Raw genomic sequence first — 16,476 nt, forward strand, 5'->3', positions numbered from 1 at the left:
TGAAAATATTAAGAGTGAGGGGATTTCTATTCAGTCATGCCCATGTTTTTCAGCTCATTCTTCCTATTATTTGATTACAAAATCCTTAAACAGGGCGGATAGATGGAAAGATACATGATAAAGTCCAGTAAATTATTAATTGTAGAATCTAAGTGGTTTTCATTGTATAATTCATTCACAGTTTTAGTATGTTTGAAAATATTCATAATAAATTGTTGGAAACAAAATACTCAAATATTACCCTCTGGCCCTGTCAATGAAAATGGAATAGACGTTTGCTTATTTCATTAAATGATTATTTATAGTAAATTTAAATTAAAATAATCTTGCAGCATCTAATACTATTTGCTAAGGAAATTCCATACTTCCAATCTGAATTTAAAGAGACATAAACTGGGAGGAAGAATCAATGAATTATAATATTTAGGAAAAACACAATGGAATAGCAAGAAGATGTAAATGGGAATTGTGTTTATGTTTTTGTAAAAGATCTGGAAAGAAACCAGAGTGCAAAAAGTCCCAGTTCTTTCCACAGAAGTGCATTAACCCGATTAACTTTCAAACTAATGTTTGAAATAATCTGAGAGTGGAAATTGTATTTTACTTAATTTTTTTTCTTTTTTTCTACAAAATCCTTGCCATCCATAAACCAAAAAGTAGGAGCTAACTTAGCTCCTGTTGACAAAGACTTTCTCCTTTGTTAGGATACTCCTCTGGTCTGGCCATGGCATTTTGGGACTTGGGCATAGTTTTTGGTCTCTCTGTCTCCTCCTTCCCTTCTTCAGAGAAAGAGGATGAAAGCAGAAGTATCAGATGGGCTGTAGGCGCCCATCTATGTAGTAGCACAAATACCAGCTGAACATATTTTTGGTCAGGTACAAAGAAACAAATGGCGGATGGTTTCCCCAAATGTTGTTTACCCTTCTGATAGTCTTCCCAACAACCATCACATATAAATATGTATGGTATTTATTTTAGTGTTTAGCTGAGAACAAATTCAGCAAGGTGCTCTGGTACCAATATTTATTGTTTGATATGAACTTACTGAGCTTTTTAACTGAATGGATTTGGGACTTCCTTTTTTTTATATACAGCAGGTTCTTATTAGTCACCCATTTTATACACATCAGTATATGTACGTCAATCCCAATCTCCCGGATTTGGGACTTCCTTAATGGCTATTCCTAGGCTAAATTTTGCTCATAAAGAATATTCTAAAAAAACTAAAATAAAATAAAAGATGGGATTTTCAGCACAAAGGATTTTGTGCAAAACTGTGGCAGAGGCAACGGACTTGGCATGATCTTGACCACTAATTTTTATACACACATATCTTGAAAACATTTCTATTTTGTGACAAATGCAAAATATCAAGTACAGTACCTACACTACTTTTCGAAACAGAATTTTCAGGGCAAGGGTGAAGCAGCAATAGTAGCAGCAGCAAAGGATGTAGCAGCAGTGGTGAAAAGTGGTAGGAGCTGGGGATCAGGACATATTTCCTGGTTTAAATATACCAGAGAAGAGAAAAAGAAACAAACAAAACTTCCCTTCATTCAGAACACTGTCATTTTAAATGCCTTAAAACAAACATTCTATTTCCTGAATTTTCTTTTTCTTTCAAAATGATGTTAACATTCCTAAACTGGAACCAAGGGATAAATTAAGCTTGATTGACAAAATAGTTTTCATAAATGGTTCTAAAGTAGTGAATGGACAGGGTTACTAAGGAAAGGAGGACTAGGTGAGGACGATGGACCAGAATGCATGAAAAGAAAAAACTGCAAGATGCAGCAGCTCCACAGTCTCTAAAAGGCATCAGCTTCAAGAACTTTTACCAGATAGCAGTAATACAATTCAGACAATGAATACTTTATCAGTCAAGGCTCAGCACAGGAAATGAAAAGCACACTAGAAATGTTAAGAAGAAACTGATTTGATGCCAAAAATTAGTACTTTAAAAAATGCTGAATGAAATAATGCCATTTGCAGCAACATGGATGGACCTAGAGATTATCATACTAAGCGCAGTAAGTTAGAAAGAGAAAGACAAATACCATATGATTATTATATGTAGAATCTAAAATATGACACAAATGAACCTATCTACAAAACAGGAACAGACTCACAGACATAGAGAACAGACTGTGGTTGCCAAGGGGGGTGGGTGGGGAAAGGATGTGTTGGGAGTTTGGAATTAGCAGATACAAACTATTATATATAGAATGGATAAACAACAAGGTCCTACTTTACAGCACGGGGAACTAGATTCAATATCCTGTGTTAAACCATAATGGAAAAGAATATGAAAATACTATATACATGTAAAACTGAGTCACTTTGCTGTACAGCAGAAATTAAATACAACATTGTAAATCAACTATACTTCAATAACATTTTTTTAAAAAGACCTGTAAAAAATTGTTGAATGGTGAAGGGATGGTTTCTAGTTTGAATTTCTAGGAGTGACTCTCAGAGCAATGAAGGTCTGACCCACTAGGGAAGTTACCATCTTGGTGGCTGCCACTGGAGCTATGAATACAAGAACACATCCCAGTAGCTGTTCCGGAAATCAGGATGTGAAGTCATGAAGATGTTTTTGTTGCTGCTGCTGCAAATACTTCTAGTCACCCAAGAGTTTAGGTAAGAGTCTTTGGAATACTTGAGCAGAACAAACTTGCCTTTCTTTGACCTTATCTACTAGCAGAAAGAAAAAAAAGAAAAGGGTAGAAAGATGGTCTCCACATCACTTTCCCTTCCAAATCTTATGAAAGTGTAGCTAGTTGGTAGAAGGCAATTAACATCCAGAGTCAGTTTCAAGGCCATCTCAGAAATACAGTTTTTGTATCTCCGGTTGCTCTAGATCGAGGTGGAAGGTTGAAGGGAGGAATCAATCCACTACAGAATCGAGATCCAAGAATAGAAGATGCTTATAAATGCTTGTATAATTTTAAATTTAAATTCCTAGAGCTAAAATCATAATGTGCATAAAATATTTGTGTACCATATAAATATATATCTCAGTTAAATATGTATGCAAATAATTAACATTCAGACAAAAGGCAAAAGTACAAAGTCTGTTGACCGGCTAGATTCAAATCTTGAATAGTAGTGTGTATATGGGCATTTTCTTATGATGAGTAAAAATTAGAATTCTTTATCATTACCCTAGATTATGTCAGAAACGAGATCACATGAACCCCTGAATTATATTGGGGTAACATTGTGGGATCTATAATCTAGAGTTTTAAACCCAACTTGCTGGGCTCAGCATTAAAATTACTCTGTAATTGAGCCAAGAGTACATTTCACCATTTTTTTTTTTTTCTGGTCAAAGGGAGCTGCAAAGGAGAGAGACATCCACGAAACTGAACTTGTGCTAATTACAGTTGTGTTTAGGATGACCTACTTAAGGCAAGAAATGCCAGAAAGAGAAGAAAACCTATTCAGCACCATATAAATTTACTAGATTAAGGAAGTACTTTTTAAAATTTTCAATTGGACATGAGTTTTAACCAAGTCTCAATGGAGACCTAATTTTTGAAGGGTTTAAAATTCTTCTGTTCAGAGAATGTTCATGTCAGATAAACTTGGGCCTCTGAGAATGTGTCCACTGCTGTGGAACTTGCAATTAAGCAAGTTTTTTTCTTGGTTCAGAATAATTACAATAATTTTTTAAAAACTTGAGAAATTCATAAGAAGCATCAAATAGAGAAAAAGGACTTGGTCATGATTAGAACATGCCACTAAATCTCTAGGGCTGGGCTTCTTTGTAAGTACAAAATGTTAAGTGTGATTTAGAATGCTTAGAACTGGGGTCTTTTCATGACCTCAGCTCCACAAAAATGTTTCTGGGGTGGACTTATTGAAAAACTGTTGCTGGAATTTATGTGTTCAGTTCTTGTGCATCTTTGAGAAAGAAAAATGCCCATTTTCAGCCTGAAAATTAACTTCCATGACCTGTCAGCAGTAGTAGAATGAATCTTGGAGAATCAGGAACAATTGGATCATGTTTACATAGGAGTTTTACATGGTAAAGATGTATTGGTTTTCATCACAAAATTGGAAGCTCATCTGAGTTCTTGCTAGTGACACCACAGTCTGGTACCATAGTGACAGCACAGTCTGTGGGGGTAAAAGGTGATTCCATAAGCCTCTGGAATGATGGAGTGTGGAAAGCTGGATACTGTTGGAGATAGAAACACTGCAGGTAGCCTTCAGCCCACTGGAGGTGGGAACCTATTAAATGAGGTTCTTGTTGGTGGAGATAATTGGATTTTCCTATCCTCATCAAGGCCAGACTTGGTCTTACATTGGAAATTATTGTTTGCTTCCAGTGTGACAAAGTCACTGTTACTGTTAGATGTTTCTCAGGTGCAGGCCAAGTGCCTACTGCAGAGCATTTTGGTAGTAGGAAGTGACCCCACATTTGCTTCGATATGACAAAGAGTGCCATCTAGTGGTAAAGTATAACTGTGAGCGAATTTACCCTTTGAACATACCCTGTTCTCAACCTTTCCGCAGATGTGGATCCTGTATGGAAAGGGATTAAATACCTTAATAAATATGCTTGCTCAGAAGTTGTCATTGCCTAGATTCAAGGTCTGGGAAAATGAAACTGGTGGAACTCTACCAGCCTGAGTCTTTCAATATTTCCAAGTTTTGCTCATAAAAGAAGGGAGAGGTGGGAGGGCAGGAAGTTTGGGCTGTGCATTGGTAGATCTCTTATACACACCAGATAGATTTATCTATCCGATTAATTGAAGAAGATTAAACAAAATGAAATTTCTATTCCTCAGAGTTTAACTTGGGAAATGTGTGTGGGCAGGGGAGCTAGTGTTGTGTATTGAAACCCAGTCAGAATGGAGAAAGAATTGTACATTTCAGTTGTCTTCACATCAGAATGTAGGCGCATCAGTGGTAAATAGAGAATATATAGGAAAAAGTTAGAGGAAACAAACTGGCGGTCCATTGGAAGAGGTTGTTTGCCTGTCTGGAAGTTGCATTCACATAGCAAACACACTTTTTTTTTTTTAACCTCAATATACCCAATAAATAAATATATACTAAGGCAGATGCTGATAAACTAATCTCCATCTCAGTAGAGGATGACTGAAAAAAAAAATGAGAAGGGCAATAACAACAGCTAAAATTTATTAAGAAATTATGATGTATTCAAATCTAAATCAAGTGCTTTGTGTGCATTTTCTCATTAAATTCCTATGCTAATCCTTTTAGGTTAAGTCCTCTTATTATCTTCATTTTACAGTTGAAGAAAGGCAAGCTCATCTTTCCTGAGAACACAGAGGCGCTAAGTTAGTAGTGCCAGTATTTGAATTCTATTCTTGCTGATCCCAAAATTTGCTTTGTGCTAAAAATGTCACAAGAATTTTTATCACTTCCTAGTGAGATATTGACCATCCTGCTTTGTTTGTCCTTAGCTAAATCCCATTAAGATCAATTGGATTTCAGTTAGAGCTCAGTAGGTTATAACACAGATGGTTGAACCATCTTTGCTCTTTTCCAGTGTACACATATATTGGAACACTTTAATTTTCTTGTGATTGTTTCTTCTCAGAGGCAATTCAGCAGTTTGAATCTTCACTATGCTATTGTCCTAATATAGACTAAAATAAATAATGAAGCACTTGTTTGAGTATTTCCTAGTGGATTTTTGTAATAATACCATACCACGTTCATTTTATGACAAGGAGATGGAAAACCAAGGAAGGTCAAGAGATATACTAAGTTATGGAGAACATCTGGGGTAAAATGCATTTGTACACATTTTTTCCTAGGATTTAAAAATGTGTTTTCTAGATGGGCCTCCTCCTCAAGTTAATCTCATATATTTGTTTGGAATGTTAGGATCTACATCAACTCAGAGAAATTTCTTATTTGTGTGTTTTACATATATTCTAAAGTCTTACGCTTGTGTTAATTTGTCTTTTTCTATCACCCCCTTAAAGAAATATGATGAAGGATTTGTATTTGAAAATTCTAGAATTGCTCTTGTATTTTCATCTCTAACGTCTTTGCTTCAAAGCCTCATTTCTTAGCCACTGGTCAGAGAATGAGAACCAGCTCATGGAAGATGCCCAGGTCACTTTTATGTAAACCTGGCTGAAGGGCTCTTACTAAGAGTTGATTTCTTGTAATTGGGCCTGAAAGATCCAAAACAGTTTCTGACAGGGTGGAAGAAGTTGGCAGTCTTTGCCTTAGTAGTCATGAGTACAGAGTACTTGGAGACAAGTAAGTTGTCCCAGCCATCGATTAAACATTCTGTTCCAAACAGAAGGATGATACCATATTAAGAATTAAGAATTCTATTCCCATAGTTTATTACATCAACATTTTTAGGGAGAAAAAAATCATATGATAATATCAATAGATACTAAAAGAGGCAGTTGAGAAAGCTGAACAACCATCTAAATAAATAAATAGGTATATAATTAAGTAACTAACTAAATAAATAAATCTGATAGGAAATCTAGAGAACTACATATTTAAGGTAGGAGCAGGAAAGATAGTACTCAAAAAGAATACAGAAGAAAAGAAAAATGACCTTGCTTATACATAAAACTTTCAAAACTTTTCTATGAAAAAACACCATAAGCAAATTTATTTAAAAAATTGATTTGGATTCAAAAAGACACATGCACCCCAATGTTCACTGCAGCACTATTTACAATAGCCAGGTCATTGAAGCAACCTAAGTGCCCATCGACAGACAAATGGATAAAGAAGATGTGGTACATATATACAATGGAGTATTACTGAACCATAAAAAGGGACGAAATTGGGTCATTTGTAGAGATGTGGATGGACCTAGAGACTGTCATACAGAGTGAAGTAAGTCAGAAAGAGAAAAACAAATATTGTATATTAATGCATATATGTGGAACCTAGAAAAATGGTACAGATGAACGGGTTAGCAAGTCAGAAATAGAGACACAGATGCAGAGAACAAACGTATGGACACCAAGGGGGGGAAAAGTGGTAGAGGGGTGGTGGTGGTGGGATGAATTGGGAGATTGGGATTGACATGAATACACTGATGTGTATAAAATAGATAACTAATAAGAACCTGATGTATAAAAAATAAATAAAATAAAATTCAAAAAAAAATTAAAAATAAATTTGATTTGGAGTGGAATTGCATTTTTGAAGGCAGAGGTTTAATACAGTGAGCTATTTAAAATCGGGAACAAGGGAACAATCATAGCAAAATAGACAAAAAATGTAGAGAAACCATTCACAAAACAAAAATCCAACAGCTATTGGATATATGCAATGATGCTCAAAGTCACTAGTGGATGAGGAAACTCAGTAGATTAGCAGCTTTTAGATTGGCCAAAATTAAAACAAAACAAAATAATTGCTATTGTTGGCTGGGATATGAGCAAAGAAGTACCATCACACATTGCTGGTAGAAATATGAATTTTACAGTGTTTTAGAAAGCACCTTGACAATATCAATTAAAATTAAAAATGTGTTTCTGCACTCCATCTTGAGAATCTATCACATAGAAATAAAACCACTACCTAACAAACAAACAAACATGCTTATTTTAACATTATTTTTCTTTGGAAAAACTGAGAAACAAAGTAAACATTAATCAGTAGAGGAATATTATGGTCTATTCATATCACAAAATACTATGTACCGCTTAAAATAATGAATTAGAGCTATACTAGTTAGCTTGAAGGAATTTCCATGAATTAATCCTTCTTGAGTGAAGAAAGCAAAATATGCATGGTACGATGTCATTTTTATAAAACAAAAATAAGCATTATCAAAATTATTTATTGAACACTCATCTATCTGCAAGACACACTCATAGAGATTAGTGCACTGAGAAAAAGAAGTGAATTATTGATATTTTGAAGATACAGGACAAATGTATAAAAAAAGAAGCAATAATATAATGTAACTTAGACCTACTTTAAAAATAAGTGATATATATAGAGTGCTATGTTTTCCAATGAGTTGTTATAAAAGGTTCTGCAGTCCATATGTAGATCAAGAATTATTTATCCATTGAAACATGTCACTGATATGAGTCTTAGTTTCCTATAATAATAATCATGATAGCATCAGGTATTGGTGGAAAGAGAAAGTAAGATAAGTAAAGTGCTCGGCACAGTGCCTGGCACAGAATGAATGTACATTAAATGACAGCTGTTATTCTCATTGTTATTGTTTTTTTAAATGCTGAGATTATACATTTTTTGAAAGAATGTCATAGGTGACGTGCCCTCCTCACCACATCATATCAGCAGGAACATGCTATCAATATGACTTATCCCCAGTGCTGTTAACCTTAATCACCTGGCCAAGGTAGTATTTGTCAGGTTTCTCCACTCACTATAAAGTAACTTTCCTCCCATCCACCTTCTGCAACCTATTTTTTGAAAGCATATATCTAAGTCCAGTTCACACTGGGGGAGGGAATGGGGAGGAATGGAGGAATTCAACTTTTTTCTTGGAGGTGGGAGTATCAACATAAATTATTAAGAATTATTAGATATTTTCTCCCCTTTTATTCAATCATTTATTTATATCAATATGTACTTATAAATATTTCTTTCCTACATATTTCTTTCCTACTATGAGTTATAATCTAAGACTACATTATTCTGTTGTTGTTGCTGAAATTATTCCAGCATTAGACTTTGGGAGCTTTTTCAGGTTGGTTCCTGAGTCTCTTTAATGTTACTTTACCCTTTCAGGTTTTTTTGTTTGTTTGTTTTGTTTTGTTTCGTTTTTTGCGGTACACAGGCCTCTCACTGTTGTGGCCTCTCCCATTGCGGAGCACAGGCTCTGGAGGCGCAGGCTCAGCAGCCATGGCTCACGGGCCCAGCTGCTCCGCGGAACTACATACATAATCACAAAAATAGTGGCACATAGAATTTTCTACCTACTCTTATGCAACTTCTGGTCTCTTTGAAAGCAATCCTGGTAGCTGCAGTTATTTCTAGAAGTTCTCCTAGGATATCTCACTTGTGCTCATAAATACACCGTTCTAAGCTGCAACATAGAAATTTCACCCCCCTCCCACCCACCCCCTTGCAGTGCTGTCTGCTGTTGTCACTCCAAAGCTCAGGAAGCCTGATGGAGGTGTCTTGCTGCTGCTATTGCCACTAGCACCTGTCCAGGCCATGGTGTGTGGATTCCATATGGGCCTAAGCCAACCTGCTGAAGGGAAAAGCCCATCGCTCTCCTGGCCTTGTAACCCAGTTCCCTTAATCTCAGAGCACTGATACCCTGTTCTCTCAGTATCCCGAGAACATGGTATAGGAAAATAGCTTTTTCAGCTCCATTATTTTCTCATTTGAGTCTTCCTTTCACAAGGCTATAGGCCAGAATCTCTTTGGCGGGGTGGGAGGGTGGGGAAGAAGGGAGTGCAGAGTCAAGGCAAAATCATCTTAGCAAGAGGTAGCTCAGAGCACATGAAACCACTCATCCCTGCCAACAGCCATCATCTTATTGGACCAAGATGAAAATATTCAGCTCACTCTTCTCATATTAAGAATTTTTTTCCCCAAGAAGATTTCTTGGTCCTTCTTTGCAGAGAGATCTCTAGAGCATTTATTCAGCCAGTCTTCATGGACGTAACTCTGTTTGAAATACTCAGATGCACAAAACTTGGGTTCAAATTTGTACCCTTGCAACATATAAGCATCAAATGTAACTACTTAAATACGTCCTTTATTGTTTGTCATCTAGGACGATATTTTTGCTTTGTATTCACTATGATAATCTTCTGGTGGGCAGGGCCATTATACCGCATTAGGTAGATACTTTCATTTTTTAAACTAAATGTTTATGAGTAGCATAATAATTGCAATTGTTTGTTTGTTTTTTTAATTGTTTCTGGATTAGGAAATGAAGACCCAGAAAGGTCTCAGCTAGTGCCTTTTATATCACCTCATAGCCCTTAGCAAGAACCTGAACAAATAGGACTCAATAGATACTCAACGACCTAAATGTGTATTTTATGTTCTAACACAGTCAGTGTTTGTTTTCTTTCCAAGTTGCTCTACAAAGATTCATTTTGAAGCACTGACAGGAAGTAGCCAATAGTGTAGAATAATACAATATATAACCTTGAGTGGGTCATGGAAATGGCATGAAAAATCATAAAATAGACTTGTGAACATAAAAACATAGAGATGGTTTAGAAGAAAACAGAGGACAAAAGCTTACTTTGAGCCTTTGAGGAAAATTTAGTATCCCTTTTCTGAAAATACAGCCTATTAAATGAATATTAACCATATTATCTATTTTTATTTGATTATTTTCCCAAGTTGAAATCATTTATTCAAATTATTGACTATCAACAAAGATCTAACTTCTGATTATTCATTATCTACAATAAAAATGACTTTCTACTGTATATTCCAATCTAGAAACTTGAACATCTCTAATACTGTTATTTTACATAAATAATATCTTCTGTCATAAATATGGATAAGTGAAAAGAACTAAAGCTAAATTATAATTCCAACCACTGTGAATATTTTGGTATTTAATACTGTACATGGTTTCCTATGCATATAACTTTTTTAAAAACTGGGATCACATTGTAGATCCTGCTTTGTAGCCTGTTTTTCTATTTAAAACTGATTGTAACATATAAGGGTTTAATAAAATATGTTTCTATGACATATTTTAAAGACCTTGGTTGAAGTTGCTTTCCTCTAGAGAGGTTTTTTCATTTGTTCTTGGGGCCCAACAAACTCTAAATTTATTTGAGGTATTTTGGACCACACAGGTGACATGAACCAGGGCATCAAACAATGGTGACTTTGAGGCTCTGTTCCATCTACCCAGCCTCATGGAAAAGGGAAAGGTTCCTTGCTGTCCTCTTCTTTGAAGTTTTCTCTTCTCTTCCCTTGCCTTCATTTCCCTGCCCTTCTCTCTCTCTCTCTCTCTTTCTCCTTCTCTCTCTTTATTTTGTGATATTATCCCACCTACTCTGATGTGTAGCCCTCTGGGGCCCCGCACTCCGCTGTGATCTCATGCCGGGCTTCCCATTTTGAGTGAACCTTATGCTTTACCTCCTGACCCCACTCCCCTCACAAGGCTGAAGCTCAGATATCCAGGGCTCAGCAGAAAACCTTAGAAAAAAAAACTGGCTTTAGCACTCAAATATTCACTAAGGTTACTGATTTTACTTTTTTTGGCCTTTGCATTTTCTTCCTTCTCTGCCAATTTAGCAATGCAGTTAAAATACACTTAATATTTTATTCAGGATTTGAGTTGTTTTAATCAAAAAGATTTTTCTCTGAATCTGTTCTGCCATATGACAAAAATGAAGGTCGAGAATACTTACTTTGAAGGGTTAAAAATATATCATGTATACTTACATTTTTATCCTTCCTAAAATTAATGATCCTTTATTTAATTGAAATATTTATGAAATTATATATTATGCAATTTAGGATTCTGCTCCCAGTCCCACTTCCGGTCACCAACTAAGATTCTGGTCGCCAATTCCAATGTGTGAGTTTTGTTTTTTCCCACGTCAACAAGCAATTCTCTGACACTAGCTGGGTGTCCTACAATTTTACTCAATTCTGACACAATCCACCTGGAGAGAGAATCAGATGCCAGTCAGATCTCCCAGGTTAAGTGCTCCATCCCAGGAGACTGTCCCCCACTTCAGATGCCAATTACAAGTAGTAGGTTATCAAGTTATCCACAACTTGTGTCCAACTTGGCTACAAATCAGAGGTTCCCATAACTCCCTCCTCAGGTTTTATCAATTTGCTAGAGAAGCTCACAGAACTCAGGGAAACATTTACTTCTATTTACCATTTTATTAAAGGATAGGATAAAGGATACCAACGAATAGCCAGTTGAAGAGATAAGTGGGGTGAGATCTGGGAGAGTCCTGTACTTCTGTTTTCTGTCCCTGTGGCATCACCCTTCCGGTCCAAGGATGTTTTCATCCACCTGGAAGCTTTCCAAACCCCGTACCACTGGGATTTTTATTGAGGCTTTATCACATAGGCATGGTGGACCATTAACTCCATTTCTAGCCCCTGTCCCTCCCTGGAGAAGTGTTGGTGGGAGGGGGCTAAAAGTTCCAAGCTTTTAATCATGGCTTGGTCTTTCTGGTGACCAGCCCCCATCCAGTAGCCCACCCAGAGTCACCTCATTAGAACAAAAGATGCTCCCAGTGCTGTTATCACTTAGGAAATTGTAAGCGTTTTAAGAGTTCTGTGCCAGGAACTGGGGACAGAGACCAATATATATACATTTGCTATTATCTCACACAATTATTAGTGATTTCTTTATAAAGCCTACATATATTATAACTTCATAGTGTAAATAATAATAATACAGCAACTAATTTTGAATACTTAATGAATTGTCAGGCACATATCTTTATTTTTAACTAATAGACTTTATGTTTTTGAGGAATTTTAGGTTTACAGAAATACTAGTGGAAAGTACAGGGTGTTCCCATATACCCCCTCACCTGCAACCCCTTCCTCCTGTTGCCTATTATTAACACCTTGCATTAGTGTGGTACATTTTATAATTGATGGGTCAATATTAATACATTATTCTTACACATATATCTCTTGACATATGTTTTTGGATCCTTTTAACAACCAGACAGGATAGATATTATCCCTGTTTCAAAAATAAGGAAACTAAGATTGAGTATTAAATTTGGATTCACTCACAAATGTATAAGAACAAGAGCTTGGACCATTATATTCACTTTTTCTTCTATTTTACCTACTTTGAGTAATCCTGTATTTCAGCTATTCTCTGCCTGATGAAATATATGGTTGGTATTGCATATTATCAAAAAAATTGCAGTAGGAAATCATTTAGTCCTAAGATCTCACCTTTAGAACTAACACACTTATCTTGTATAACTACTATATTGGGACATCAATTGGTGATTGCCTTTCCCTGTGATTACACCTGCAATGATAATTACTAATACTAATTATTTCATAAATATTCGGAATGTAGTCTAATTTAGTTTTTTTATTATAAGCCTTGCTCTTTTTCTAATGGCAATATAGATAAACCTGAAAACAACAATGCCCTGCTTCTCCTTTGACAACACATCAAGTCATTCATTTTCTGTTAGTAATGAGGATTGTTCTTCTCACAACTTTAACTGTTTTTTTGTAGTTGGTTATGTTTTTGTTTAATAACAACAATAGGTCTTAAAAGGCAAAGTATATGACCATATCTGTAAATTAGTACTGTCTAAAATGGTGTCTGCAGTAAATCTATGTTTTTTATTTATTTGAAGGCATTTTATACATAAAGATGAATCAAGTACAAGCCATCTATAAAAATAGTGCTTTGTATTGATTTGAATATCAGTATCAGAACTGATTCCATTGTAATGCAAAAATTTTCAATGCTGTTGTTCTTATGGTCAAACATATGTTGCATCTAATTTATTTATTTCAAGTATGCTGTAGATTGGTGGAATCCAGATTCTGCCATCCTTCCTCTCAACTCTTTGGTCCAACAGTAATTCTTGCTGAATCTCGTGGTATGATATATAATGTATCTCAATACACCTGAAGGAAATGTGCCCAAGTCAAATCTTTGTTTTAGCACAACCATAACTGATTTCCTATAATATTTTAAAATTATTTCAAAAGCATGATACATTGTGTCATATAATTTAAAATTTATTAATGTAATTATATATTTTGTCTTACAGTCAGGGGACATCCAATACTCAAAAGAGCTAACATCCAGATTGTTGGGAACCTGGTGGCCGGATCTATGAGAGAAAGGAAAATGAGACAACAGTATTCATCATGAGAAGTAAAATAGTATTTTCAATACAATGTTGAAACCTTAAGAGTTGAACCTATCTACCCAAAGACATAGATTAACATAGGCCATGGATTAATTCTGTATCAACAGGAAAAAAGGACAAGCATCTTTGCACATCCAAAGAACTTCAACAAGTCAGTCTATAATTACTAAATATCTTTGGATGAACCATTCATTGGACCTTTTTTTATAAACGACATCTCTTTTATCGTAATGAAGTTGAAATCACATAGTATCAAGAATTCCTTTCATTGGACTTAAATTTGGTTTGTTGCAGTACCAATAAATGCCATAAAGAAATGTTAAGATTCTTATTTCTAGAACCTCACATTTTTTTGTAAATGGTTTCTCAAAATGTGTTTTAAAATATTTTATTAGTGTAGTCATCATATTATGTTTTCCCTATTCTTATTGCTCACTTTAAAGTGAAAAACTGAAAGTTAATATATAGTATTCCTGAATTACCTACCTTAGTTCAGAAAAGATTTGAAGCACAGTGGCTAACACCAGTCTCTAAAGAATCTTGAATTTAATTTTATCTATCCATCATTCATCCATCCATCCATCCAACCATCTAACCAGCATTCATCCCTCTCTCCCTCCCTTCCTCCCTCCATCTATGAATGAGATTGTAGAAATAATAGTAGAGGGAACAGAATCCATGCACAGCACAGTGACTTGATATGAATAAAGAGACAGGAAATACATGACAGGTGTTCCATTTTCTCAATTCTTGCCCTGATCTATTACCTCTGTAATAGACACTTTGGTTTTAAAAAAAAAATCTCTCAGACTACTTCATGAACTGTAAATATGGAAGGTACTAGAATGAAATTTTTAGAAGGCTAATTACAAGAATCATGTTAAGTCAGGGCCTCACCAAAACCAGAACCAAGATGGACTAAAAAACATGCTGATACCCTATTCAGAAAATGTTAGCAGTAAAACGTTTGATAGGGGGGAAAAGTGATTACTGGCTAAAATATAGAGGTTAGCTTATCTGTGAAATTAAATGATCTGTATTATCCCAGTTGATAATTGAGAGAGCCTGATTTTAAAGAAAAACATTTTATTTCAGTACTGAAAAAAAGCTGGAAAATGCGCAGTTAAATAAAGGGAAAAAAATCACACATGAGTTGAGTCCCAGCATGATAACAGATCAGAAGCCTGTTCCTTTTTATAGCATTATTAGGATAAAAATTTCACTAGATTTCTGCCTTCAATATTCCAGAGAATTGGGAGCAAAAGCATAGAATATAATGAAATGCATTTATAAACTAAAACACAAGATTTCCTAATGAGTGTTGTGTAATGAGTGCCACTATTTCAAATGGCAAATGTATTTATAAGAGAAAACAATTAATATAAAAACAATATCAAAATTACCTTATAACAATAAAATATAAAAATTAAGTTATGATTATGACAATCGGGGGCAGGACACAGAAGAAATTTATTTTTCCTTTAAAAAAAAAGTGTGATTGTTCTTGTCTCATATTTTCTAGATTTGACTATTCTTCTTGATTTTTTAGCAAACTGAGGTAGGGCTCCTGAATGTCTTTTAGAGGTGTGATCCTACATTAAGTTCAGTGACATGTCACTCTAGACCTGTAGAAGACAGTGTAAGGTCAGTGAAAAAAGCCTTCACTTTTCAATAGTCAGTTTCTATATAAAAATTGGCAGTTGGTGCTCATCAAAGAACAAGAAATATTGGATATGCTCGAAATGTCCATTGTGTTTTTGAGCCAACTACCTGATGGAAGTCATCACTTATATGTAAATGAACTGTCAATGGCTTGCCACTGTTGGCAATCACTGGACTGTGAAGGGTATGTCTTAATAAGAACCGAAGCTCTTCACAGACTTTGATTTACTGGAAATAAATTAGAAAAGTCCTCTGAGACTACAAAGGACACTTGTTTCAGATAAAACGTCTAGACAGTAGCAATATATTTAGGGCTTTTATTATAGCAAAACTGCAAATTAGAATGGAGTGGTGAGAAAGTTCCTGTGACCCAGCTGAGTTCTACAACGCTGCTTCTGACTAGAGTAATACAATCTTTAAAATAGCTAAGCCAAATTAAATAAAAGTGCATTAAGAAAAAGAAAGCAGAAACAACAAAAGGTCAAGACTTAGCTTTCTTACATCTTTTAAATGATCTGTCTTATGTCTTACATTTTCTTATAAATTGATATTTTTCTAAATAAATGCAGCTATTAGAATAATTGAAAGCCAAACTTCCATGATCCTGCAACATGGACTACTTTTCAGAAAATTCAGATTTAAGGTAATTTTTCCTTGTTGATTCATTCCTTTCCCCAACTTCCATTCTAGAACACAAAATTGAAATACTGAATTCCTTGACACTATTAATATTTTTATTAATGTTGTTAATAACAAAAATATATTAAATTTGCAAAATGCTTTAGAATTTGCAGTATACTTTCACACAAATGTGAATTACGGAAACTGTGTTAAAAATGATAAGACAATCTAAGTGATTTCATGAAGTGGACAGTCTCCATTTAGAGAACTGCAAAATGGGGTGGAAGACAGGAAACTTTTATAGGATAAAAAAATAAAGAAAAAGGAAGAGAAAAATAGAAAATGTCTGATTGGCTGGGGCCACACAGGCAACCTTGTT

At 35.1% G+C, this 16,476-nt stretch overlaps 1 protein-coding gene across 1 annotated transcript in view; it reads left to right on the forward strand.

The window, feature by feature from the left end:
- Nucleotides 1-13,816, forward strand: part of IQCM (IQ motif containing M) — a gene marked incomplete at its 3' end in the record, with an annotated part of 457,722 nt that extends 443,906 nt beyond the window's left edge. Inside the window, exon 13 of the mRNA XM_079919840.1 lies at nucleotides 13,713-13,816. Coding sequence (XP_079775966.1) covers nucleotides 13,713-13,816 — 104 coding nt within the window. The remainder of the gene's footprint in view (nucleotides 1-13,712) is intronic.
- Nucleotides 13,817-16,476: the final 2,660 nt, after the last annotated feature.

Source organism: Stenella coeruleoalba, assembly GCF_951394435.1.
Source record: "Stenella coeruleoalba genome assembly, chromosome: 4".
In the NCBI taxonomy this organism is placed as follows: Eukaryota; Metazoa; Chordata; class Mammalia; order Artiodactyla; family Delphinidae; genus Stenella; species Stenella coeruleoalba.